Here is a 27,597-nt window from a genome sequence, read left to right as displayed (position 1 = left end):
ATTGCACCCACAAAGCAAGTCAGGAATGCTTGAGAGATTTCTTGTTGAAACACAGTATTTTTGCACTGTGCACACAGCTGAGGAAAGGGTAGGCAAAACTGAAATATCTGGAAAGTTTACAATGGATATGCAACAAGGAAATGCAGCTTTTTTGTTAGAACTGGTTTGTGTTACAAAACAGATACTCTGGGAAGTGTACACGGACTTCAGATTTGACATGGGAACCTGTTTCCTGGTGTCTTTGGAGTTGCTGTGGAAATCACAGAAACAGGACTTGGATAAAGCAAACTCTTTATTTTAAGAGCAAAGACTCTGGTACCTTCAAAATGAGGGCAAAGTTCCTTCAGTATCAAATTGGATGCTGACTGATTATATCAGGAGGCCTGAATAACCTGGTCACAGTGAGGCAGAAAAGTGAAACAAGAATTTTTATGGATTCACTCCTCCTTGTCAGACTTAACTATTTTTACTGAAGATCAAAAAAAATGAAAGTTCAATTTTACTGAAGTAAAATTCTGTGTCTAGCTTCAAACAGCAATAACTTATGCAGCACCTATAAATACTAAGCACCTATAAATACTAAGCACCTATAAATACTAAGAAGCCTAAGAATCATTAGAGTCTTGAGTGCTGCAGTGTTTGAAGAGCAAATGATGTGGAGCAAACTGAGTCCACCTAAAAAAGTGCATCTGGCATTTCTTGCATGAACAGTTACTGGGCATAGAAAGATAAATACTGCCTGTGGAAGGCATGATATCTAAAGGGTATTCGCTCAATACACAAACAACAGAGAATAAACACAATGAATATGAAGCTAATATTTATTTACTGTTGGATGAATCATAGCCCACCATGAATCATCACTGGGACCAATACTTTAGTGGTAAAATTCCATCCAAAAGTCAAGTCAAAAGTATTTTGTATTTCATGGAATGAGTAAGAAAATTATTTGCACAGATCAGTACCAACTAACCACAATAGTTGCCATAAGGCTTTCTGTAGCAGATGTAGAAGTGGTTTCCCATTTGTTTGAATGGATTATCATACACAAGATAACTGACATCATAGCATAATTCTAGCATAATAAGATCTGGATAGAAAAACTGAAACCTTTTTTTGTTGTTAATAAATTCAAAGGTAGCTTTGCAGAAGCAACAAAATAAATCCATTCTGTACAGACAGTCATATAAACCATATCAGTGCATTAGCAAATTAACTGGTACTGTTTGCAACATTCATTCTGAAGATGGAACTGCTAAGGGCAAAACCTACATGTTTCTTCTTCAGATGAAAAGAGTAAAAGGACATATTATGCCTATAGTCATTAATGCCTCAAAATGTTCCTGACAGTTTTCCATTTCCGTGAAATCCATTATCTGCTTGATTATTTTAGACAGCAAGGAAACTGCACTGGGAGTATTTGAGCAAGTTAAAGTTATGCTGTAATCAAGTGGCTTGAACTTTGATAATATCATTTGTAACTCTTAAGTCTGATAACACACCTTAGAGACTACCCTGCCTGCAAGTTAATGAAAAAAAACAGCTTCTAGCTAATTGCCCAAATCTATACTGCATCCTTCAAAAGCTACTCAACAGATGTGATCACTTAATCTTGAATTTTGTAACAAAAGGTTTGAATCACTTTTCTTCAGCTGCCAAAAGAACTAACAGAGGCATTGCATTTTGACCACGGTGAATACATGGAAATGCTGAGGCATGTTCCCAAAAGATGGTTATCTTTTAACCTGCAGCTGAAAGGAACTTAAAACATTTTCCCAGCTATTAGATGTTATTTTATATATTAAAAAATTATTCCCAAATGCATTTTTTTTTTCAGGATCAAAAAGATCAAGATAATGAAGAGAGGTTTTCAATGACTGCTGCTCATATTTACTTCATAACTGGTATATTGTTAATAACAGATTCATACAACTGCATGTACTGGAGGTATTGTAACTCATGACAATATATTAATGAAAAGGTAAATAGCAATGAAGTGTGAGTAATTTACTTGGTCATATGTGCAACTGTTACACTAAAACTCATCACAGCAAAAGATTTTTAATAGAAAAGAATTTCTAATTTTAACAGTTACTAACCTACCTCTTAAATACCTGACTTTAAAGTTTGATTTCAACAAAATTAGACATACAGTCTCTTGGACCCTCCCCAGTTCTTCAGGAAGGGTACATTATACAACTGTTGAGAGAACTGATTATTAATTTTTTATTTGGGAAATACTAAGCTGGGGAATATTTAGCCTTCTTTGATTCAGTGATTTTTTTTAAATAGCCTGATACTCTGAAAACCTCTCAATTTCTCAATATCTCTGTAATGCCTTATACCAATTTCTATTTCAGATACTCCTGAGCAGAAACTTTTCTTTCAACAGATTTGAGATATCATTTTAAAAGTGATCCTTTTAGGTCCTCAGCTAAAAGCTAACTTCAATCACACATTTAGAGTGTTTTATTAATTAATCTAAAATGAAAGGGAAATACTTCAAAGTTAACATTATGTAGAATAATACAATATATGATAAACAATTAATGCATTTAATTCTAAAGGAAATCAGATCTGGGTTAAAGGAAACAGCATGTCCCTAGACATGTCATTAAAACAGCATTTAATTATTTTTGTTCATATGCTTCCTTTTACTTCCATGAAAAGACAGTGCTTCTCCAAGATGTAGGATGGTTTGCAGGAGCACTAAATAGCTCCTCAGGTATGTTCTGTCAGGGCCCGAGCTGCAGCTCTCCCTCTAATGATTCCCATGAAGAGCTTGGGAGTCAAAATGCTCCAAGAATCACTCCCTGAAGGCAGTTCATGTGCAGAAGTGCCACTTTTTTGTTGTGTAGAGGAGGTGACATGTTTATTTTTCTGCTGTTTGCTCTTTAGAAAGACGGTAGCAAAGTTAGCAGCTCATTCAGGCACTTGAAATCTTTGTCCAGAGCTGACCCCCTGCTCCATTGCTTTCTGCTGCTATGCAGTGCTTACATTTGATACCCAAAATCTGCTTGCTGAACTGGACACCTCTGGGGAGCACTCAGTAAATCTGACTTAGGCAGATAAAGCAATCAACCAGTCTGGCTTTGATTTCAGGCTGATAGCAGTTTAATGTTATATCCCTGGGGTTTGATTCACTGCAGGTTATTACAGTTATTGCAATCTCTGTGCTTTGACTCACTGCAGTATTACATTTTCTTGCTATATTTGATATCTTAATTCATGGTATTTTTGTGTACTGCACAAGGATTTGTCTTCCCACTTAAAAAATTACTCAATTTACAGTCATACAATACTATAAAAAAACAGAAGTCACAAACATGATAAAATGGTACAAAAAATTATAAAAACTTTTAGAAATACATGCCATAAAGTAATCAAAAACAATATATTTAAAAATCACACACAAAAAAACCTATCATCCCCTCAAGCATTAATTTTATTCTAAACTAAGTAATGTTAACTGCCGATTTTAAAAGTGCTAGAACAGATATTCTACTGAATAAAGCCACATGTTCATTTACAGTGAATTAATCATTAGCATCACCTTCCTGCCCAGGATGTAAATATATGGGAGTCCTAATTTTCTTTGTCTTCTTTGAAATTGCCGGGATTTTAAAACAGTCACCCTTTGTAGAGGCAAGAGGGCATTTGTAGACTGGCTCAAGTATGTGCACTATTGAAAATGCATGTGAAGGTGTGAATAGCAAGATAATAATGCTTGCCTTTATGGTTCAAGAGAGTTAAATTGAAAGGTGGCTGCAAAGAATCTTGTGATACTGAGTGACTGTGCAAGCAAAAGGGATATTAAAATTAACTGCAGGTCACCACAAGTAATGGAATAAGAAAAAATAATCACTCTTCTTTACATCAATATAGTCAGTGGCTCCAAATTAGCTAATACCTCTAAGAAAAATGATCTGAGAATGACTGCATTTTCTTCTGGAAACTCCCTTGCACTGAAAAAGATCCATTATATTTTTCTCATATTTCCTGTACTGGCATTGCAGTCCACCAAGTTGTGTAGTGGTGGAACACAGGATCACTTTGTAGTTGATCTATTTGCTGGTTCCTTCAGAAGTAACTATTTCAAGGGCACTGTGTGTATTTAAACACCCCCAGGGCTGCCACAACAAATTCATATTTGACTCATCAACACCAGACTGGTTCACTGCCTATGCATAGCAGAAAAGGAGACACAGAGAGAGCTGCTTATCTCAATTTCCCTCAAATGAAGTGTTCTTCAGTGCTTAACTAAGCAAGTTACTCAGATGGCTTCATAACACTCCACTGACTCTGGCAGAATTTCTTCATAATCTTCCTGGCAATTCAATTTCAGGTCTTCCAGGTGGTATGATACCCCTACCATGTACTGGAACTCCTGGCAGGAGGAAGAGCCAGGAAACACATGTGAAATATCTCTCATCAACATTACCCAGCTAACTTTATATGCATCATCCTCATAATCCTAAATTCAGCACATTCCAGTGTTACAGAAAATGCACAGGAATCTCAAGACATGGAAATAAATAGTATGGGCTGCCATATCAGGAGAGCTGAGCAGCATTACTGCCAAGCTCATTCACTGCTCGGTGATGGAGGCTTTATCTCATCACACAGAAGCAGCATCAGTTCAACACCAGCCTAAGGAAATCCAGGGCCTCATCCACCTCCCTCTCAGAACTGGATCAGAGCCTGAAAATGTGAAAGTGACTCTTGAAATGAACAGCCACCCAAGAAGTCACTCTTTGTGTGTATCAACAAACTTCAAATGCTGTAATCAAAAGTGCTCTCACGAAATGAAATCTGAGTCCCAAAGTATGGCCCAATTCTTGGAGTCATGCATTCTCAGAGTCTATGAATATGACATTTATATAGGATTATATAGGATTCCCTTCTGCATATCATTAAGGACAGAGGGAGATGACTGTTCAAAACACTTTGGTCCCTATTTAATTTAATTTAATTATAATGCTTTGCTTCATGGTTCATATTATGGGGTTTTTTTGGTTTTTTTTCCTCACTTGCTAGTAGAAGGGAGGGAGCCTTTTTAAGAACAGAATTGCATTTCCATATTTTGGCTTTTTTTCTGGGAACTCTAAAATCAATACAAATTCAGACTTATTGACAGGATAACCTTTAAACAAAGAAACATTAAACTGAAGAAAGCTCTTCAGGAAGAATTACAGTGGTAGACCACGAAATGAATGTCATAGATCCTATTATGACATTAAGATAGGACACAATTTGAAAAATAAAGTAAAAATATATTTTAAAAAAATATTAATAAATTATATCCATGCATTTGGTTTTGTTGGTTTTTTTTTCTTTAAAAATAACAATTAAAAAAAAAACAAATTACAGAGGCTTATTTGAAGCATATACTATTCTCTACATAAACCTTATGATGGACCAACATTTTTCCAAATCGTTCTCTGGATACTCAATATTTTACCAGCTGGCAGAATATTTCCATCTTTTGAATAGAAGCCTATGTTTCTAGAAATGCAGATACTTATCACAGCCAATACTGAAGTTTCAAGGAAGTTATCACTGGTACAGTAGCACTGATATTATCCTGGAAAACCATACAAACACAAAGACATACACATATATCATTACACATGTATACACATACATATGAATTTACTGAGTGTATAATTTTAATAATTTTTTTTAAAATTTGCTTTACTTCAAAGGTAATTGAGAAAGCATTATTGCAGCTGTTCTATAAATGGAAAACTGGAATAATGATCTCTTATTCATTAGATCAAGCACAATTTAATGGAGATGCCCAAACAGTCCTTTGAGTGAGAAACCAGTCTCCAGGAGGGGCACCCTCAGTTTTGATCCCATCTCAAAGGAGAGCTAATCACGAGGAAAAAGCCATGCTCCTTTTTTGCCTTCCTGTTAAGGGAGCTCTGTGCCTCTGTAGTAGGCACTTTCAGCTGAGGACTTAAGGAATCCAGTATGTACTGTTCTCACAATCACACAGGTACAGAAAGACTAAAGAAAAGTGGCATTTTAAGCCTTGGAGCCCCAAACTGAAATGAAACTGCAAACTCCTGGATATTGCAATGAGAGCTACTGCTGAATTGCTGACATATGTAGCCTAAAGAAATCCTTCAAAATATGTAACACAGGCCCCTGCATAACATGCCACATTTGAATCTGCTAGTATATTACTGTGCCATTTCTGGACAGTCATGCTTCAAACTCTTGATCTCTTGTTTCATAAAACTCTTTGGCATAGGTTTTGTCCCACACTTTTTTTGCTGTGTGAGACACAAAGACAAGGCAGAAACGAAGCCTGATTTCAGCTGTGGCATTCAGCTACTCATTGTATCACAAGTTCAATCACTGATGAATTCATGAGTCTGGCACAAACACACTGTGAGTGAAGAATTGAACAGCATTAGCAATCAGTGTATAATGCAAGCACTGCAGCACTAGCAAGGTAAGGTTTGAGATCACTCAGTGACGAGCACTGACAAACTGGTTCACTACAATAATTTAATAAATTGTTTATCTAGTTTTTTTACATCCTCTACAACAAAGCAAGGCTTTTTTTTCCCTGTGTGGTTAGTAATGGTGATGTTCATTATGTCAAAATAAGGAAAAAGAGGTCTGCAGTACATTATATTCTTGCCAAAACATATTTGGCGCCTTCAGGTAGGTAAAATCAGATTACTGACAGCAGAGGGCAACACAGACCTCATTAGTGAATAAAACAAAAAACATGTATCAAAAAATCATACCAGCATTTTACTGTATTGGAGTATAAACCCCAGCATCATCTACAGATTTGCTGTAGAGCCAAAATTCTGGAAGTAGTAATCTCTTAAAAAATAATTTTGAACACCTATGTGAAGTACATGAAAAATGAAATACATGTGAAAGAGGAAAGCACTACAACAAAGGCAATGACAAATACCTTTACTTTGACTAAACTACATTCACTTTTAGACGTTTACTGCAGAATCAGACATGTCCAGCAGACTTCATCATATAAAAAAGCTGTAACCTTATGAAATTTTATATTTATTTTCTTTAACTCTGTTTATACCATTAGTTCCACTTAGTATCCAAAAGATTAGTTGGTTATAGCAAAAGTAACACAGCACTATATTGAAAACAGGAAGTTTTACAACTTTTTGTTGTTGTTGTTGTTCTCTGTTAGCCTTACGTCTGATACTCTTTACCTTGTGTGTCACACTGCCTTTCCAAGCCATGTTTGCTGGAGAAGGACCATATAATGACTGAGGTTAAAGTTTAAAATCACATTAATGTAATTTATTTTTTCATTCATTTTAGGGCTGAGAGGACATGGTGAGGCTCCCCCAGCCATGCAGACAGATACCAAAGGAAGGGCATGCCCTGCACAGGGGCCACAGGGCAGCATCATGGTGTCCCTTTCGCCCCACAGCCACGTCATGTGCCAGATCCATGCCCAAAATAGCCGGCAGCCTCAGTGGAAACTGTGCCCTCACACCTGAGGCTGCATGGGACAGCAAGTTATTTCCACGGCTGCTGCCCTCTCGGGACTGCTTTCACCCTGCAGTAGCCACAGGGACAGCACAGGTGCCCAGAGGGAATACACCTGCCACAGTCATCCCACAGCAGATTCACAGGATCAGTTAGCTTGGAAAAGACCTCGGGGATCGGCAAGTCCAACCCGATCCGACACCACGCTGTCAGCCAGATCACGGCACTGAGTGCCACGTCCAGACATTCCTTAAACACCTCCAGGGACGGTGACTCTGCCACCTGCTTGGGCAGTCCATTCCAGCATCTAATCACTCCTTCTGTGAAGAAATTCTTCCTAATGTCCACTCTAAACCTCTGCTGGCACAGCTTGACGCTATATCCTCTCATCCTGTCACTAGCTGCGTGGGGAAGAGGCCGACCCACAGCTGGCTACCATCTCCTGTCAGGTGGCTGTAGAGAGTGATAAGGTCACCCCTAAGCCTCCTCCCGGCTAAACAACCCCCGCTCCCTCGGCCGCTTCTCATAGGACATACGCTCCCAACCCTTCTCTGGACACGCTCCAGCACCTCAGTGTCCTCCCTGGAGAGAGGCGCCCAGAAGCGGGTACAGTACTCGAGGTGGCCTTAGCGGTGCTGAGTACACGGGAAGAATCGCTTCCCTAGTTCTGCTAGCCACACTATTCCTGGTACAGCGGGACGCGGTTTCTCTTTCCTGAAACACCCCGGGCCCGCAAGCGGAGCTGCCCACGCCCGCTGTCCGCCAGCGCCCCGGCAGCGGCGGGAGCAGCGCGCAGCCGCCTGGGCCGCAGCCGCGCGGAGATGGCGGCGGAGCAGGAAGCGGGCGGGCGGCGCCATGCCGGGTCCCGCTGCGGAGGTGAGGGCGCCGGGGCACGGGCCGTGCGGGAGCAGCGCTGTGTGTTTCGCCGGGGGCAGCAGGAGTGCGGCTTCTCCGCCTCACTAGTGTCCAGGGAGCCGCCGCCCTTGCCTTGGCGCTGGCGGTGAGGTCCGGGAGAAATCGCAGGAGGCATAAACCGCCCAGCTGCTCCGCAGCCCTGGTTTGCCCTTCAGCGCGGTGCAAGCCCCGGCTGGCTCTCGGGACCGAGGGGAACGGGGAACAGTGCCCTGAGAAGTGAGGGTTTGGTAGGTAGGGCTGTGCTTGCTTTTCCTCCTGCCCCGGCTGTGCATTTCGCCCCTGAGCAGGACAGCAGTGAGTCAGAATTAAGCTAGACGGGTCCGGGGATGTGTAGTATGAACGGATATGAGGAGCCAGGGGAGGTTTAAGTTGGACGTTAGAAAGAATTTGTTCATCAAGGTGATTAGATGCTGGAATGGACTGCCCAGGGAGGTGGTGGAGTCACCGTTCCTGCAGGTGTTTGAGGACGTGGCACTCAGTGCCATTGTCTGGTTGACAGGTGATGTTCAGTCATAGGTTGGACTCCATGATCTCAGATCTTTTCCAGCCTAATTAATTCTATGATTTTGTGAAGTTTTAATGAAGAATATGGAGAAAACTCTACAGAGTTAGCGTGCCCCTGACATTCTGGATCACAGTTAGAGCGTGCGCAGGCCCACCCATTTCCTGGGAAGCCAACACAGGCAGATTGGTAGCCTGATTTCCCCAAGTTTCGTGGGCTGGTGACCGAGATGAACGTTCCAGTGGCGATTCTCAGCCGCTGGTGGCATGAGCCTGATCCCAAATCTCGGCCAGACAAGCTGTCACCTGTGGCTGGCTGCGACGCCAAGCGAATGTAAGCTGCTTCCAAATGCATACGGCTGGGCTGCTGCTCCCAGCTGCCATAACTTCCCTCCTGACTTATATCGAAAGAGGCTGTAATTCCACTTACAGAAGAGGCTGACCTTGGAAGCTGCAGGATGGATATCTGTAATGGTGCTATTATGGGAATTCTTTATGTATTTTTTATATTGGTCTCCATGCAGCATTGATGTCTTGAAATAAGATATATGTTGATATAACTATAGAAAGGAGCTAGAGTTCACGCTTTTAAATGTAGTATTATTTTAATAGTCAAATATAAAAAAATCTATTTAATTTCAACTGTATTTCACCCTTTGCTTAAACCAGTACATCATGGGTCTTTGATCAAGACTCTAAAGTATTAAAAAATTATGTACTTTCACTTTCAAGTGTTCATATTTTAGCATAAGGAATGTCAGCAGACACTAATAATATTTTACAAATACCATTTGTTTAAATCATACTCTCTATCCATTCAGAATGGATGGCCTTTTCAGGAGCATATGCACTCTCCTGCATACAAAGGATTTATTTTTTAAGGAAAAAAGTTTTATAATTTTTCAGTGGAAAACCTGTAAAACAACAACAAAGTGATACCTAATCTAAGTATGGCCCCGGCAATGGAATGACAAATAGGAATAGTGTACAGCCAAGACTTAACTAAAAAAAAGAAAGTTAAAGCAATGAAAAGACAGTGTTCATCTGACAAATGATGAAAAGCTTGCAGAAGTTCATAAAGCATGTTTTTATTACTTACATGTTCCATTTTTATATTAATTTCTCAGAACAATTTTCCATAAAAAGACATTGGAAACTAAACATTTACCTTTGCTTGTAGTGTCCTAGAATTTAATTCCTTGGTAGCTGTGTATGATTAAGAATAATCTTTAAAGCTATTTTGTTAAGGAAATGTATTCAAGAGAAAGCATTGCTTATTTCTCCCCAAAATTACTCATATTTTCATTCTGAAGTATTAAGTTAACAAATGTACTTTGGATGGCTGTCTTAAGTACATTTTTACTTACTGATTTAGGCTTCTGTCTTCAAGATGGTCTGTTTTGTTGGACTTCTGTGCCAATGCAGATCTCAGTGAAAGAAGGAAATGTGATTCACCTCAGGAAAGCTTTGTTTAGATTGAGGTTGTCCAGGTTTCAAATAGGTACATATGCAAGAGGATATAAACAATATTTGTGGAGACTGAAAAATAGATGGACATGTAAGAAAATTTGATGAGATCTCTCACTTAAAATGTTATACCTCCAATGTTATACCTGCAGCTCACAATATGTTCTTCTTTTCTGTAGGTTTAAAAAGTTCTAATTCTCCTTGGGTAAATGAACAAGAAATTTAAGATAAAATTACAGAATAGTGGAGGAAAGCTGTAAAACCAAGAATGAGCATGAAAGGTAACATCTTTATAGGTAAACAAGGAAAGAATTTTCAGTCTTTTGTAGTTTTGTAGTAGACAATTTATTTATACATAATTTTGTAGTTATAATAGAACATGTAAAAGCCTGCATTTTTTTTTTCAAGTACTGGCTGCTGGAGCCATGTTGTGCATAATTCTGTAACCTTTCCTTTTTAAAAAAGGTATAAATTCCCAATCATTGTGTCTGAGGTGGAAAGATAGGAAGACTAGAGGCTTACAACTTCAAAAGAAATGCAGAACAGTTCCCATTTTTTTACTTCTAAGAGCATTGTAGTGTATAAGCCAATCTCAGTATACCAGAGATTCTGAATTACGATTTCCCAGTCTTTGGGGGACAGTGTTATGAGTACTTCTTGTGCACAGAGATTGAGTAGAGGGAGCAGAGCCACTGAGTGATACAATCACAGTGGTGTTGAAACAGCACCAAAGCATAAAATGAACTGAAACCGTTACCTGTATAAGGCAATACAGTTAAAGTATGTTGAAGAAACTGGCTTCTACTTGGAGATATCACAGCCTTCCTGATTTTTTTTTTTGCTGGTTTGCTGTCTGAAGTGATTGGGAATATGAATATGAACATTTGCATCCATCCAGATGAGCAGTTAGGAGACTAAACTATATTTCATAAAAGTAGTTATTTAAGAAATGGTTACACAAATCTACTTAGAACATATTTCTATTGCCAGGTATGTTTCTTGAGTGAGGGAGAGTGTTTATAATATCCTCTTGCTGTGGGAAAATAGTGAAACATTGTTCATGTTGTCTGTCAGATGTAACAACAATTCTTTTATGTTATCAAATCTTTTACTGTTGAGAAAAAAGAATGTTAGGAAATGAAGCGGTAATTTCACAAAGTGCAAAAACCTCTTTTTCACACAGTGAAGTTTTGGTTCAGTACTGAGGCAGGTGATGTTAAAGGATTGATATTAGCATTTTCTGCTTGGCTCAGCTTAAGTTTTGCTCTTCATGATAGAGACGTGTTGGGAAAATGCCAGATGTATTTCTAACCAGCTTGGATTTTTATGCAGATAATAAGCTGTACTCTTTCGCTAGCAGGAGACTCTGTTAATATATAATCACAAAAGTTACTGTGTGGTTTGTGGAACACTGTGTGCAGCTGCACCAAAAGCCTGAATCTCATGATAAACTTCACTGTAGCAGCATTAAATCATGTCTGAGTCATCTGCTGAAGTTCCATTCAACACACTTCTTTTTCTATGTATTGTCACTTGAGGCCAAAATGGAAGTTCATGTTTAGAAAATGTGCCCTGTGTGTCAAAAGCCTGACTTTTGACCTGCTTGAAGCCCCAGCTAGTACCTCATACTGACAAGGAGTGGAAAGTGGCTCAGAGAAAAGAGATTCCTCTTCCAGCTTTGACAAGGCTTTGTCATGAAATTTTGAAAAAACAGAGTGCTCCATGGAACATTTCTGTGACCTTGTGCCCAAACTAGGAAGTGGATTTTAGAATAAAATTAGTTAATATTGAAAAATAATCTGGTTGTACCTTAGAGAAACCCCACAAGTGTTTCTTTATGTGAAATGGTACAAATATTAAAGCAAGTAGACACCGACTTTATTTATACATAATTGCCAATAAAACTGTTGATGACAAATCTCTCAGAACTATCTATACATTTTATTATTGTTCCCTGAATCCTAATGTATTAGAATGTATTGTGAATCTGTGTATCTGTCCAATTGTGGAAGAGATTAGCTAATATCTCCACTTGACACTTGTAACCTGTAAGTTGTTAAAAGTAAATTTCGTAATTTTTTTTAAACTCCATAAAATGATTTTATTAACAAGGTCAACAATATCAGTAAAAATAAAAGATTTCCTGTCAGTGGAATAATGCATTACTTATAACATTTTCAGTGTTTCAAGTAGTTAACTACTTCAGTAGAAAAATTTGCCTGGTTAAGGAAGACAGGATATAGGAAAAGTTAAAATATCTTCCAGTGTGAATCAGTTTGACTGCAAATTAAATTATTAAAAGGAGCCATTAGCAAGGTAATGTCTTTGCTGGGATGTGCATCCTCTCTAACATCAGTGGAGCATCCTAGAGCTCAAAACAGCTGTAGCTGTTCAATTTGTAAAGTATTTTCTCATTTTGTTTTTTGCCATGGAACAAGTCAGGGTTTACTTTATCTGGTGTAGCTGTAATGTATTGAACCTTTTTATGAGCTCTGGCTTACATACTGGTATCAAACAAAGTCAGTGGCTAAGCAGTCTGGTAAGGACAACAGCTTTTCCTGTCTCATTAAATCCATGCATGTTTGATCTTAGAAAAATTTGCTGACAGCTCTAGTTTGAGATTGATCCCTGAGGCTTGAGAATTTCATTATGTGCTCTATTGATTGGTTTTGTTTTTTTTTTTTTTTTAAGAATATAAGAATTCCATTTTAATTAAAAATGGAGGGGTCTAGAAGAAGCAACTCCAAATAAGGATTAAAAACTGCCCTTGTAAACAAGGATACTCTGTGCATCTTTACATGAATGTGATACACTCTGCCATCTCTCCTCTTCAAACTTGCTAATTTGGGAAGAAAGTTGTGGGAGAATGATTTCACTGGGAGAAGCATAGGGTCGAGACAGTATGGCTCCAGATTATTTGAGTGCTGTAGTTCAAGCAGTCACTGATCTAAAAGATGCAGAATAAAGCTACTCCATATTAGTACTGTGTACTCCAGTGCTTCTGGATCTGATTGAGAGGTGACTCTTGGTCAGTGAGGTGTCAGTGGTCATAGACAACTGGAAATGATACTGTTGTATTGCCTCAGTTCTCATTGTATTCATTTAGCTTTGTTCATGTGGCTCTTCTAGTTATCTAGTTATGAATTTTTTAGGTGTGGGAGGCAGTCCTGTGGAGAGGCAGGAAGAGCTCTGATTTTTGCCAAGATGAAATAAAAGCTCCAGTAAATGGTTTCTTGATGACATTGTTGATATCTGCTCTCTCACTGTAGATAGGATGAAGAAATGTTTTTGGTGTTGGAGACTGGCGGTGAGAATTCTGATTTCTGCTTAGGCTCTTGAACTTAAAATAGCATTTGGTAATTTTCATTGTTTATATGGGATTTAGGTTGCCCAAAGTAAGCCGTGTTTCCAGGACTATGCTATGCACCATCTCTGCTATAGCATTAACATTTTTTAACACAACATTTGCAGAACATTTATTATCCTGTGTCATTGTTTAACCCCAAGCCCCACGGAGCCTCTCACTCATGGCCTCAGCAGCAGGACTGGGGAGAGAATCGGAAGGCTAAAAACCAGAAAACTCATGGGTTGAGATAAACACAGTTTAACAGGAAAAGTCAAAGCTGCACACATAAGCAAAGCAAAACCAGGAATTCATTCACTACTTCCCATGGGCAGGCAAGTGTTCAAACATCTCCAGGAGACCCTACCATGTGTCACAGTGACTTGGGAAGACAAACTCCACTCTGAATGTTCCCCCCTTCCTTTTTCTTCCCCCCACTTTATGTACTGAGCACGATGTCAGATGGTCTGGAACGTCCGTCGGTCAGTTGGGGTCGCCTGTCCCAGCTGTGTCTCTCCTCCCAGTCTCCCATGCACTCCCAACTTCCTTGCCAGCATGGCGGTAGGAAAGGCAGGGCTCTGTGTAAGCCCTGCTCAGCAATAATAAAAACATCTCCATATTATCAGCCTGTGTTCAGCACAAATCCAGAACACAGCCCCATACCAGCCACTGTGAAGGAAATTCACTCTACCCCAAATGAAACCAGGACACACGCTTAGGAGTACTTGACTTCTGATCCTTGTCTGGGCTGTGGTCTAGATTTTTTTTCCAATTACATTGAATTTCTTGGAGAAAAGTTCACCCACAATGGAGGCTGGGATGAGGGAGAAAAGGACATATATTCACCCTTCAAAGACATTCATACACTCTTGCTTGGAGGCATTCTGAGTTTGTCGTGGTTTTTCAGGGTTAAGACAAAATGGACTATGGCTTTGTACAAGATAAGGTGTAAAGCAAAGACAAAGCATTTATCCCAAATGCTTTTAGGGAGGGCAGTGTTTTTCCTCGGGACTGAATTTGCACTTAACAGCAAGTGTCTCAGGCTGGGTTTTTGTTTTGTTTTGTTTTTTGTTTGTTTGTTGGTTTTCTCTTACTTAGTCATTTTACTGTTTAAAAATGTTCTGATTCAACTTGGCATTATTACAGGATGGCCATATTTTAAACCTGAGGTAAACCTGATGTTTGGTTTTTTTGGGTTTTTTTTTTTTTTTTTTTTGGAAGCAGACTGGCTCATAAGGTTTTTATTGATTGTCATCATTTATCACACAAGTGACTCATTATACCGTACAGTCAGAGAGCTTGTAATGATTTGGCAAGAAAGTGCCTCATCAGCACAGCATTACAGAGTCTCATTGTAAATACGAACCTTGTAACCTTCAGTGTGCGCTTGGAATTCAAACAGATGTTCTCATGCATATTTGGAAAGTCATGGTGGTTAGGTGAAGTCTCTGCTGACTGGAAAAAGGGAAACATCACCTCCATTTTTAAGAAGGAGAGAAAGAAAGATCCAGGGAACTACAGACCGGTGAAGTCACCTCTGTGCCTCAGAAGAGCCTCCTAGAAGATGTGCTATGGCACATAAGAGACAGGAGGGTAATTCAAGGTAGCCAGCATGGCTTTACTAACGGCAAGTCATTTGGTGGCGTTCTATGATGGAGTGACAGCAGGGTTGACAAGGGAAGACTGACCAATGTAATCTATCTAGACTTCTGTAAGGCCTTTATTATAGTCCCACGTGACATCCTTATCTCCAGATTGGAGAGACATGTGTTTGATGGATGGACTCATTCATATTCAGTGGATAAGGAGTTTGCTGGATGGATGCAGCCAGAGTTGTGGTCAGTGGCTCTGTGTCCAGGTAGAAGCTGGTGGTGAGTGGTGACTCTCATGGGACTGGCACCCTTTAATATCTTCATCAGTGACATGGGCAGCGGGATCGGTGCACCCTCAGCAAGTTTGTAGATGACACCACAGCAGGACAAGATGCCATCCAGGGGGCTCTGGACTAACTTGAGGAGTGGGCCCATGAGCACCTCCTGAGGTACAACAAATCCAAGTGCAAGGTGCTGCACCTGAGTCAGGGCGATCCCAGACATGAGCACAGACTGGGAGAAGGAGTCACTGAGAGCAGCCCTGCGGAGAAGGACTTGGGGGCTCCTGTGGATGAAAAGCTGGACATGAGCCCACAGTGTGCGCTTGCAGCCCAGAAGGCCCATGGCACCCTGGGCTACATCCAAAGCAGCCCAGCCAGCAGGTTGAGGGAGGGGATTCTCCCCCTCTACTTTGCCCTCATGAGACCCCACCAGGAATGCTGCATCCAGCTGTGGGGACCTCAGCACCAGAAAAACATGGACTTGTTAGAGCAGGTTCAAAGGAGGATCACAAAGGTGCTCAGAGAGCTGAAGCACCTCTCCCATGAAGACAGGCTGAGAGAGCTGGACTTGGTCAGCCTGGAGAAGAGGAGGCTTTAGAGAGGCCTTACTGTGGTCTTCCAGTACCTTAGGGTGCTTATAAAAAGGAGGGAGAGAGACTTCTTATATGAGCAGATCGTTCCAGACCAAAAGTCAATGGATTTAGATTGAAAGAGGGCAGGTTTATATTAGATGTTAGGAAGAAATTCTTTACACAGAGGGTGGTGAGGCACTAGAACAGGTTGCCCAGAGAAGTTGTCGCTGCCCCATCCTTGGGAGTATTCAAGGTCAGGTTAGATGGGTCTCTGAGCAACCAAGTCTAGTGAATGGCATCCCTGCCCATTGCAGGGGGGTTGGAATTAGGTGTTCTTTAAGGTCCCTTCCAGTCCAAACCTTTTTGTGATTCTGTCATTGCTAAACTGAAATGCCCTGTGCAGTTGTGGGAGGGTTGAGGATATTTGTTTTCTATTGCACAAAATTGTGACACTATCATTTGTTCATTCTTTTTCTTACAGCTCCACCTTAACAAAGATGCACGATTCATTTTGTAACTTAAGAAAAAACCTAGTGTTTCTCAGATTTCTTGTCTCTTAGAATTAAGAACACAGCTGAACAGTGCTGACTGAGTTCGATTCAGTTAATTTTATAAATATTTACTCAGCAGCATTTGTCAAATTGTATTAAATCAGGTAGAAAAGCGGTCAAATTCCAAATTAAAAAAAATCAAAGTGCAGTGTACAGACAAAAACTGGATAAGGGAATACTCTTTCCCTCCTGTCTGTACCCCAGCATCTGTGGACTCTGCAGGGTTTGTTTGCCAAAATTAGGCAAATATGTACCTTAAAAATTGTAGTCTCCTAAAGTTCATAGCATAATCATTTTATCTTTTTTCTTCACAGGCTGGAGTTTCTCATGCACATTTCAAAAGATTCTATGGGTTTGCTGTGCCACAGCTCCCTCAAGTGGTACAATTATTTTCCGTTTGGAATTGCAACTTGATTTCTGTGACACACTTGCATTCTCTTCAAAAGGTTTTGGGGCTTCTCCGAACTTACTGCTCTATCTGATTTATAACAGAAACGCCAGAGATCAGAGAACAGGATTCTGAGCAGATAAGAACTTAGGCTTGCTATACTTGGGTTGCCAGTGAACTTTGGCTAGAAAATATACTGCAGTATTACCATGGCATCAGTAATTTCAAGTTTCTCCCTATAAGAATATGAAAAACATGTTTTCTACAGTTGTCTGACGTAATCGTGCTGTGCCTTAATTAGGAAAGCAGAAAAGGTGCTTGGCATTCAGACTTAATATGAAATGCAATACAGGTTCCCTAGTATTAATGAGCTTTGCTTCATCCTTTGAAAGAAACCATGGTAGTAAAGTGAAATGTTGAATTAATTTGGATGTTCCTTATAATTTTAGGAATCTCTATTTAATTTCTGCTTGTGTAAAACTATGGGGTCTGTGTCAACCTTGGTGATAAATCTGGTCTTTACTTGATTTATAGGGCAACAAACATACAAACAACTTTTTATTGTTTTCATCACGCTTGCTTTTAATTTGGAAACCAAGATTAAATTTATGCTTGAGCAGCTAGTGTAATATTTCAGAAGTATATGTTGCTTTTCACCTTGAAATATTAAATTTATTGCAAACTAGGTACACACAACAAAGCCAGAACCATTTCAAGACCATTTTCCCTGCAGAAACCTCTCTGATGTCACTGATTATTACCTTTATTCAGTGGTTTTTTTAATGCTGTTTCTTATGCTTCTCCCAATTACCAGTGAATATCTGTCTCCATTAAAATATTTAAATACTTTCTCTGTTATTTTTACCTAACTTTGCTTGTTACATTTGAAGGGAGTCACTCCATCCTGCCTCTTTGCTCTAATTTGTACATTTTGAGAAAAGCATTTCCTTAGAAGTGATTGTTTTGACTTAAATATTAGTAGTCTATTAGGTGGTTTAATTTCCAAAATTATTTTAAAATAATTGTTTATAATTTGACATCCATATTGTGATTTCAGTTTGTTTATTTAACTGCTGCCAAAACATTTACAAACTTGAATTTAATGTTGCATGAACTTGAAAAAGTCAATGCAGGACTAAGAAAATTTTAAATTTCTGATAACTAATTTATTGCCTTAGTGTAAGAGTCCTAAGGTAGAGCCTTGCCATGCTGGGGGGCTGTGTATGGTCAGCTTGATAATGATGAGCAAGAACCACTAGCATGAAGCAGGTGACACCCACAGACTCTGTGTACAGTTCTTGCATACAGATTTCTTACACACAGATCCTCAACGTGCAGTAGAGAGGAAGCCTTCTATGATGCATAGTCCTCCATGAAAGATCCAAATACCTCCCTTTTGCCACAGGATAGAAGTATATGCACTGACAAATTATCAGCAGAGGTTCGTGTGTGATAATTTCTTTGCATGTCCATAGCCCTATATGCCAAATATTGAGAGTTCATTATTTCATCTTGCATTTAGATAAATCTATTTTATGGCGTGTGAGCATAATTCAACACATACATAGACACAAGATCTGAAGAAAATGTGGAGTATGCTGGAAGAAGCAGAACTGATTCTAAGGCATAGGGCAATCATACTGGCTTAACATACAGCTGTCACCAACTCTGCCCTGGATTGCATGGAAAACAGTAGATCGGCAGATAATAATTTTCTCAGGTCCACTTCTTGGTATTCTGGAGACAGGGAAGTGTTCTTGCTTTGTGATGGCTCTCCTACATGACAAAGCTCTTTCTGTTCACAGCCTCTATGTTTCTGTAGAAGAAAAGAGGAGTGGATGCACTCACATTCTTTTTAGTATGATGATGCAGAGGGCTCAGATTAAGTATGTGAAAACTGCATCCTGTTTCTCTGAGTTTGAAACTTCTTGAGTAATAAATTGGTTGCTGAAATCACAGTTATTGAGGTTTTGCAGGACTCAAAATGTAAGACAAGAGTATTCAAATACAGCTTAAGGGAAATGCTGAGAACATTTACTGTGGAGGATGGGTTGGTTCTGTTTCTATAGAAAAAAGTAAAGTCTTACCCTCTCTGTCCTTTTCTTTTGTGGAGCTCTGAGGTCCTACCTAAAATTTGAACTTGTTTCTGTCAGGTAAAATACGAGTTAGTGGGTGGTGGTCATAGAAACAATAGGGTGCAAATTACCCAGCTGTATCTTTTGTCCCTTCTCTACCCCTTTTCTCAGGAGTTTTCATCATGGAAACAATGATGCTGCAAGAAACCAGCTTATGACTTCTTCCCATACAGATGTGTGTAGCCAGCCTTGTCTCTGTCAGGCAGAGGAGGTTTTGTGGAGTAGAATCAGGATGGTTGCAATTTCAGACAAAACACTGATTTTGTGCATAAACTTAGAAGGCTAACTGCAGAAATTAAGAACACAACTCAACACACCATTCATTTCTGCATTCTACATTTAATTCTCCTTTTCAGCAAGAATAATGTTAAGAATATAATTTTTTTTGCATGCAAATTTGCAATAACAATGCACTGAACATTTTTTGATCAAAGGGCTCAATGAAAAGGAATCAAAAGGAAATACTATTGAAACCATGAGATTCTGCATTCTGAAGACCCCCTTTGATTTTCCTTTATGTGTGAGAATATATGGGAGCATGCTTTAGTAATGCTACAGCTGCAAGAAAATATAGAGTGATCTGTCTTTAACCTTTGAGAATTTTCAAAATTTGTAGGTGTCAGTGTTTTGAAACACTGCAGGTGTCATTGCCCCATCTTGATAATCCATCTGTAATACGATGCCAGAGCTAGCAAGGAGAAGGGCAGTAGTGGGACCTCAGGTAAAAGTCATGACTGACTGGCTTCTCTGATAGCTGTAAGGAGAAACTTCTGAAAGAGATGTAGCATGATCTCTTGTATAGCAAGTGAAAAGCTGAGGGTCATGTAGGAGCCAGAATGGTGTTTTGGGCTTCTGTACACCATTTCAAGAAAATGGAGGGAAACCCAGTGATATATACAAATAAAATAGCATAAAAGGAAAAGAAGACCTTGTGTGAATATACAGAAGATGAATTAATGTCATAACTGCAGGAAAGGTGATGATCTTTTCTTTTGTTTCCAGGTTTAAAAATGTCTGATCTGAAAAATATTGTACACAGAACCCATTGTATTGAAAAACTGCTGTCTGAGAACAATTTGCAAGATATTGAGGATCATCTTAAAGAACTTGAATATGTTGATATGACTGTAGAATATCTTCAGGGGACAGAAGTCACCAAGGTTGTATATAGAGTACTCAAGAGCTGCCCTTCAGGAGAGTTGAAAAAGAAAGCAAAGCAGTTATTGTCAAGGTGGAAATCACTTTACAAGAATAACTGTGCTCAGTCAATGCCAGTTAAAAAGTCAGTTTCTGTGTATGTGAAAGAACAAATTGAGCATCTCAGTGTAGTTCCTAGAGAGCAGTTGCTATCTGAAGGACCATGTCAGCAGGAGCCATTAGATGGTACTAGTTCCAACAGTTTGATCCCATCACAAACTGTTAAAAATGTGGTGTGTAACAATGCAGAAAGCAGTATGAATCAGCTTTCTTCTTTTGAGGAACAACATGCTGTTCATGAAGATTCTAAATCTGTTGTTAGTGAAGCAAGTCTGCAGCAGGATCTGATGAGAGCTCTGAGGTGTAAATGTGTGGATCTTCTTTACAAAGCTTTGATTGATTCTGCCAAAGATGAAGAAGAAACTGTTAAATGGCTAGAGTTAGCTAAAGAAATTGAAGAACATATTTTTGCTCTTCATGCTAAAAATGATAAAAAGTATAAAAATTGCATCAGAAGTAAAATCTCTAACCTTAAGAACCCAAAAAGTTGCCACTTAAAGCGTAACCTTTTTTCAGGAACTTTGAGCCCAAAGGCTTTTGCTGAGATGACAGTGATGGAAATGGCCAGCGATGAACTGAAACAGCTCAGGGCCCTGTACACAAAATCATCTGTTCAGGAACATCAGCTTCCACAGGTTATTAATGGCACACAGACAAACAAAATAAAGTGCAGACGCTGTGAAAAATTTGATTGCACTGTCACTATGATTGCCAGAGGAACTCTCTTTCTTCCAGCTTGGGTGCGAAATACAAATCCGGATGAACAAATGTTGACGTACGTTATTTGTAATGAATGTGGAGAACAGTGGTATCACAGCAGATGGATTTGTTTGTAAAGCTATCTCTCTAGAATAAGGGACTTGGAAATGTGTATGAGAACTTACCTCTGTTGAAACTCTGTGATTTTAAATTCTGTGCTGATACTATGTGGGTGCTGCCACTAAAAACTGCAAAATCAGTTTTAAAAAACTGCTCATGTATTTTTAAAGATGGCTTGAATGAATCTTACATGTTTTTAAGTAATGTAAATATGTAAAGAAATAAAGGGTAAAAGGAAAAAATGGTTACACTATCTAAGTGGAATGTTTACTAGTAAATCCATTAAAATTATTCCAAGTGCTGAGTTTTTTCCTGAAGGAACTGGCTACTTGGATTTTTTTTTTTTAACTTCAGGAGGAATTCTTTCATGGAATATAAGTTTCATTTACATTAAACAAATTGTTTTCAAAACTGCAGTTCATGTACTTACGAGCATTGCAGAATGTTCAGCATGGATTCACTCCTTAATTAAATCACTTTTTGTGAGCAAGTGTTAGATTATTAAGTTGGTTTGAGAGGTGATTTCTAACAGGGCAATAAACTAAAAGTAGACCATTAAAGGGGGTAGAAAGCAGCTAGCAAAGGAAAGCAAGAATGAGATTCTGCTTTATGTTTTTAGCTATTAGAAGGAAAATAGGACTTGTGACAGTCTATCAGTATGCCAGCCAGATTTACAATGTAAGATGGTGTGTCCTGCTACTGCAAAGAAATTAATGCAGGATCAGACAATGAATTATTTCAGAAAATGATGTAAATACATTATTGGATGTATGTTTAATAAATAAAATTAATAGGAGTTCATTACTTTCTTGAGTGGATATCCTCTCTGGAACTGGGACACCTGTCCTGAACTGAGAAAACTAATGTTTCTATATAGTGCACATTACCCACAAACAACAAATAGAAGGAAATCCAATAGCAGAAGTCTTAATACATATTTTTGTTCCAGAGTCAACAGGATTCTCACTCATTGTTCACTAAAAGTATTTATTAAAAAAAAAAATCTTCTCACCTAAGTAAATGACCTGTATCTTTTACAAATGTACAACGGGCATTTAGCACTTCAAGGTTAAAATATATCAGCAGAGCAGAGAAACCTGCTGAGTATTTGCTGGAGGAATTGAGGACAGTTCTGCACCCATCTGACTGTGACACAGCTGAGGCTGGTCAGCTCCTGTGGGCTGAGAAAGGAGTTGGAGGCATGACATGAGAAAATAGGTATTGGTGTACTAAATGCCAGCCAGGACTGAAAGACAGGCCTTTATCCGTATATGGGGAAATGTATGTGTAACCTGATGTTGCAAGGAGACACTTAAAAACTATTCTACTAAAAAAAAAAAAAAAAAGAAGAAGAAAAATCTTTCTGTTGTGTGAAAGGTTAACAATTACCTTTCAGTAGTATTACTTAGATTTTTAACATGTAAAAATGTGTGTTTTAGGGGAATTGCACTGAGGTAAAATACGCATTAAAGCTTTCGGCCAGACCCCCAGTGTTCAGCTGTGTAACCAAGGAGTTGCTATCTGGCCTTCCTTCCCAGCCCTTTCTTGTGTGCTGGAATTGATGCTTATGAGTAGATGAGTAGTCCTGCTTAAGTGGCAGTACTTTTGTGTAAAGTATTATTGTTACCTTTCAGTGAAACTACAGGAAAGCAAACACTCCTGTGTTAGTGGATCACAGCAAGTGCAGGATTGTGTGCAGTCATTTTGAAGGTCATGGTCCTGTTGAAGAGAGCTTTATGCCAGCATTGTGCTGTGTCAGAACACCATGTAGCAGAAGACTTTATTTTAGCTCTGAACAACTTATAAATAATTTCTGCTTGCCGTTGGTTTTGAAGCCATTCCAGTAATGTACAGCTCATCCAAGTTTTATCTTGGCAAAGGGAGATATTACAAGGCATGAAGGGTGTTTCTGACAGAATATATTTCAAGGGTAAAATTTGTATCTGCAACACTGACCACATTTGTGACATACTATGTAACATCGTTGGTTTTTTTAACTGGCCATCACTAAATGTTTAACTCTGCAGGCTTAAAATATTATATGCTATATTATATGCTTTGTCTCAAAATGTCTTTAAAAAGCCAACTTGCTACTACACAGTATGTACAACAGCAGAAGGGTATAGATCACTGAAGTACAGGAAGCAGAAACAAATGCTTTGAAAAATGAGATTCTTTTATATTGTTGAAGTCTTTTTTTTTTTTTTTTCAGTTCATTCTGGGGAGAAAAAGATCTCTGAACTTTTTTAAGCAGAGACCATTAATTAGAGTATGATGTTTAGCGTGTCTGTGCTGCTACTGCTACAAGGAGTGGTTTGGTAGAAGTGATCCCCACAAACATAGGACAAATATATGCTGAACAAGGCTAAAGTCTGTTTTTGTCTCCATGAGGTTTTCCAGAAATGCTGTAAATTCAACTCCTTGAATCCTATGATTTAACAGCAGCAATAAGGTCTTAAACATAAATTGCTCTCAAAGATCAAGCAGCCTGTAGCTGCAGAAATTGTGATACATATCTTAAGAAGATGAGAGCTGAATTAACAATCAATTTCACACAATTTTCAAAGTGAAAACAAAGACACTATCAGAAGTGCTCTATTAATTGTAGTCAGTGCTGCTCCCTTAACACCAGTAACAAAACTCCTTCTGGTTCCTAGAGATCCCCTGCTAGATCCACTTCCATCTGTTCTGTCGAGTGCCTTTTCTATCTGTCATATCCCTCTTACTGTGCACTTTTTAGGGAGGTACTCAGCTGCCATTTGTTATTTATAACTCTTTCTTCTTTTCAAAACCAAATGGAAATTTGTGCTGTTTATTTTTCATTTAAAGTGTATTCCTTTCCATCTGCTGTGCTATCTACATTTGCTACTAAAGCAAAGAGCTGCAGCTCTTTAAACAAAAAAACAGCTCTTTTTTTTGTGCCAAGAAGGAAAGTTAGCTGGAAACAGGCTGTGGTTAAGGAGCAAATATGTTGAATTACAGTCCTTCAGGGATTCTTCAGGGTGTAATGGTCCAATTCAATGACTGCCTGGAAGATAAGGAAAGAAACAAGAGCACTTTGATAATTTCTTGGATTGCTTGTGAGCTGGCTTGCTGCATTCTGATACTAAGAGAGCCATAAATGACTTCATATCCCCTTATTTTGAACTGTTGTAATTCAGCCAAGAGGTGACAAAGTCATGTTTTACTGAGGCCATGTCATCTCTTGCCAGGATGGGACATAGTCTCCTTGCCAGCTACAGATGGTAAAAAGTATTATTCACAAGCTTTTATTATAAGAGAGCTTTGCTAATACAGAACTTCCTCCTATTCACAAAAAAAAGTTGCCCTTTATTTGCCATTGGATGTTTTTTTGTGCTGTTCTCTCTGACATAGCATAACGACATGAATACATCTCTGTGAACAACATCCTTTAAAGTGCAAAGTCAGCTTTCAGATGAAGGTGCATGCAAGGGAGCAGCAAGGGTGGGTTGCTGCACAGGGGGAGGCAAGCCAGGGGAGGATGGTGGGTGACAAGGCATGCAGGGACAGTGGCTTCAGTTGTAAGGGCCACTGTCTGGCAGCACCCAAGCAAGAGCAAGGCAGGTCTGGTGACAATTGTCTGCCAAAACTCCAGTGAGAACCGGGCAAGTCTGGGGACGTGCTGTCGGATGGAGATTGGTGCACCAGGTGGGGCGCAGGAACGGGGCCACCAGGCTTGTACAGTGAGCCAAAATGGGGCTCTTGCTGGCAGTGGGATTCTGAAGCAGCTGCCCCCACCAGCACTGCCCCAGCCCCTCTCACCCCCACTGGGATGGTCAAACAGTGGCCTCAGACAGGGGCAGCCCCACAGCAGCCTCCGTAGGGACCCTGACTGTCTGCAGAATTCAAACAGGAGTGATTTTGGTGTACTTGTTTCAAACTGCGTCCTAACTGGGCATGTTCTTCTGTCTGACCTCAGGACTGGCAGATGTGCTTCATGTGACCAGCCCTATCAGAGGCATTATTTGTTCTACAATTTGTGTTGTTCTGTAGCAGCTGTTGTGTTTGTTACATACATGGTATGTAACAGAGTGGACACAAGGAAAAGGGCCTTCAGTTCCTGATCCTCAAGCAGTCGTGCATGTGTATTAACCATGAGAGTAGCCCTACAATGCTCCATTGTGCCTATAAAATAATGAGCATAGTAATCATGGTTACACCACGGTTCTTTTCTATTTTCTTATATGTTCCCATGTAAAGGAAAAAAAAATACATCTTACCTGAGCGGTTCAAGAATTTTGTTTCTAAATAGAACTTGAAAAAATGAGGTATCTGGACAAGCTGAAGAACTGAGTTCAAGTGGATCCTCGTGAGGATCAATGAGGCCAAGTACAAGATGCTGTACCGGGGTCAGGACAACCCCTGGTGTCAATACAGGCTGGGAGTTGAATGGATTGAGAACAGCCCTGAGAAGAAGGACTTGGAGGTGCTGGTGGATGAGAAGCTGGACATGAGCTGGCAATGTGAACTTGCAGCCCAGAAAGAATCAAAAGCAGCGTGGGCAGCAGGTTGAGGGAGGTGATTCTGCTCCTGTACTTTGTGCTCATGAGATTCCACCTGCAGAGCTGCATCCAGCTTTGGGCTCTCCAGCACAGGAAGGACATGGACCTGTTGGAATAGGTCCAGAGGAGGCCACTAAGATGATCAGAGGGCTGGAGCACCTCTTCTATGGGGAAAGGAGACAGCTAGGGTGCTTCAACCTGGAGAAGAGAAGACTGTGAAGACCTCATTGAAGCCTTCCAAGACCTGAAAAGGGGCTTATATGAAAGATGGGGACAGATTTCTTAGCAGGGCCTGTTCCAATAGGATGAGAAAGGAGCATAGATCCAGACTGGACAGACTGACTATATTCCGGCTAGGAATTGGTTTTTTACAACAAGGGTGATGAAACCTTGTAACAGGTTGCCCAGATTGATGGTGGCAGAGCTCTGAGCAATCTGGTCTAGTTGAAGATGTCCCTGCTCATTGCAGGGTGATTGGACTAGATGACCTTTAAAGATCACTTCCAAGCCAAACTATCCTGCAATTCTAAATTTCCTCACATTTATCCAATGTGTTTCAAAACAAAATCCAGTTGTTGTTTCAAAACAAAAACATGGTAGCTTCTCCCCAAAAGGTATTAAGTGCAAAACAGAGTAATTATTTCCTCCACTTCTAAATGCAGCTTTTTCTTTATAAATCATAAAATGATTTATAACTGATCAGAACTTATATACCTTAGAGTTATCATAATTTAAAGTCCACTTTCATACCCCTACAGTACTTGCTTGTATTTTATTCTAGAATTGGATGAAAGTAGATTCCAGGAAAAAAGCACTTAAAAATTTTTGAAATCCAGCTTTGTTAGATAAAAATGGGTCTGGTATCATCTGATTTGCCTCTAGCATGGCCTGCCTTTAATCCTGTTCCTGTTAGTAGAAGACATCTCCTTTTGATGATACTCAGATCTTGTTTTCCATTCCTTGGGCCGTGTTGATGTCTGATCCAGAACAAGACAACTCTACAAGTGGCAATTCCAGTCTGGTTGCATCTGCCTTATGATCAGAAGCATGTGATAACTGCTTGAGCAAATGGGTGTACTTATGCCTGTCATCACCTGTTCCTCCTGATGGTATGGGAACCTCTTTTGTTTTTTGGGTTTTTTTCATTTTAATTATATTTTGCCCTCGTGAGGAGGTTGTAAGAGCATAGAAAAGATTCTTATCACTGTCTCCTTTAGCTTTTTTCTCTGTGATCTTGTTTTAACAGTCAAGCTGGTGTTATTCTGAATTAGTACAGGAAAAAAAGTACCTGGCTACTTTTAAAAAATAGCGTGCTTTGTATTTCAATGAATTCCTTCATTGACACATGAAATGTTTCTACATGTAAAGTGAAGCTGCTTTATAATTGTGAGTTGGCATACCTGGAGCCCTTAGTGTGTAGCACGGTGAGACTACTGCCTTTAATAAATAACTCTGACCGGCAAATACTTTATAAAGGTATTTTAGGGCTTAATGCAGGGCATTCTAGAGCAAATAAAAGTGTTATCTTCTCCGGCGGAACGCTCTCAGACGGCGCACGGTAGTGATCGCTGAGAGATGGCCCTCGATGGGCCTTTCCGGCCCTGGTTCGGCTGTGGGCACAGTCTTTCCCGTTGCCGGCTCTCCCGCTGTTCCCGCTGTTCCCGCAGCTCCGGGCTGAGCGACTCCCCCCGTTCCCGCCGGGGCGTGGCCTCTGCCCGGTGGGCGGGGCATGGCCACGTGGTGCCCGGTCCCGCCCCCGGCC

The 27,597-nt window shown here is 39.8% G+C and overlaps 1 protein-coding gene across 4 annotated transcripts; it reads left to right on the top strand.

Moving 5' to 3' along the window:
* The first annotated feature begins 7,493 nt into the window (after positions 1–7,493).
* Positions 7,494–23,482, top strand: TCEANC (transcription elongation factor A N-terminal and central domain containing). 4 transcript variants are annotated; one of them, XM_053971857.1, is made up of 3 exons: positions 8,303–8,367; positions 10,554–10,655; positions 20,239–23,482. In XM_053971857.1, exons 2-3 carry the CDS (start codon positions 10,643–10,645, stop codon positions 21,327–21,329), a joined length of 1,104 nt encoding a protein of 367 aa, XP_053827832.1. In that variant the 5' UTR covers positions 8,303–8,367; positions 10,554–10,642; the 3' UTR covers positions 21,330–23,482. The 4 variants fall into 4 exon arrangements, with proteins under 4 accessions (XP_053827830.1, XP_053827832.1, XP_053827831.1 ...); XM_053971856.1 differs by having other exon boundaries at positions 10,554–10,670; XM_053971858.1 differs by lacking the exon at positions 8,303–8,367 and adding an exon at positions 18,425–18,542 and having other exon boundaries at positions 10,638–10,655.
* Positions 23,483–27,597: the final 4,115 nt, after the last annotated feature.

Source organism: Vidua macroura, chromosome 2 (assembly GCF_024509145.1).
Source record: "Vidua macroura isolate BioBank_ID:100142 chromosome 2, ASM2450914v1, whole genome shotgun sequence".
In the NCBI taxonomy this organism is placed as follows: Eukaryota; Metazoa; Chordata; class Aves; order Passeriformes; family Viduidae; genus Vidua; species Vidua macroura.
This window is presented reverse-complemented; position numbering and strand designations above follow the sequence as displayed.

What these genes read in the sequence shown, in the direction of transcription:
- TCEANC (XM_053971855.1), top strand. Translation starts at nt 8,313, where the DNA reads ATGGCGGCGGAGCAGGAAGCGGGCGGGCGGCGCCATGCCGGGTCCCGC. An exon ending in TGCCGGGTCCCGCTGCGGAG is followed by an intron (nt 8,368 to 20,238) that starts GTGAGGGCGCCG and finishes TTTTGTTTCCAG; the next exon opens with GTTTAAAAATGTCTGATCTG.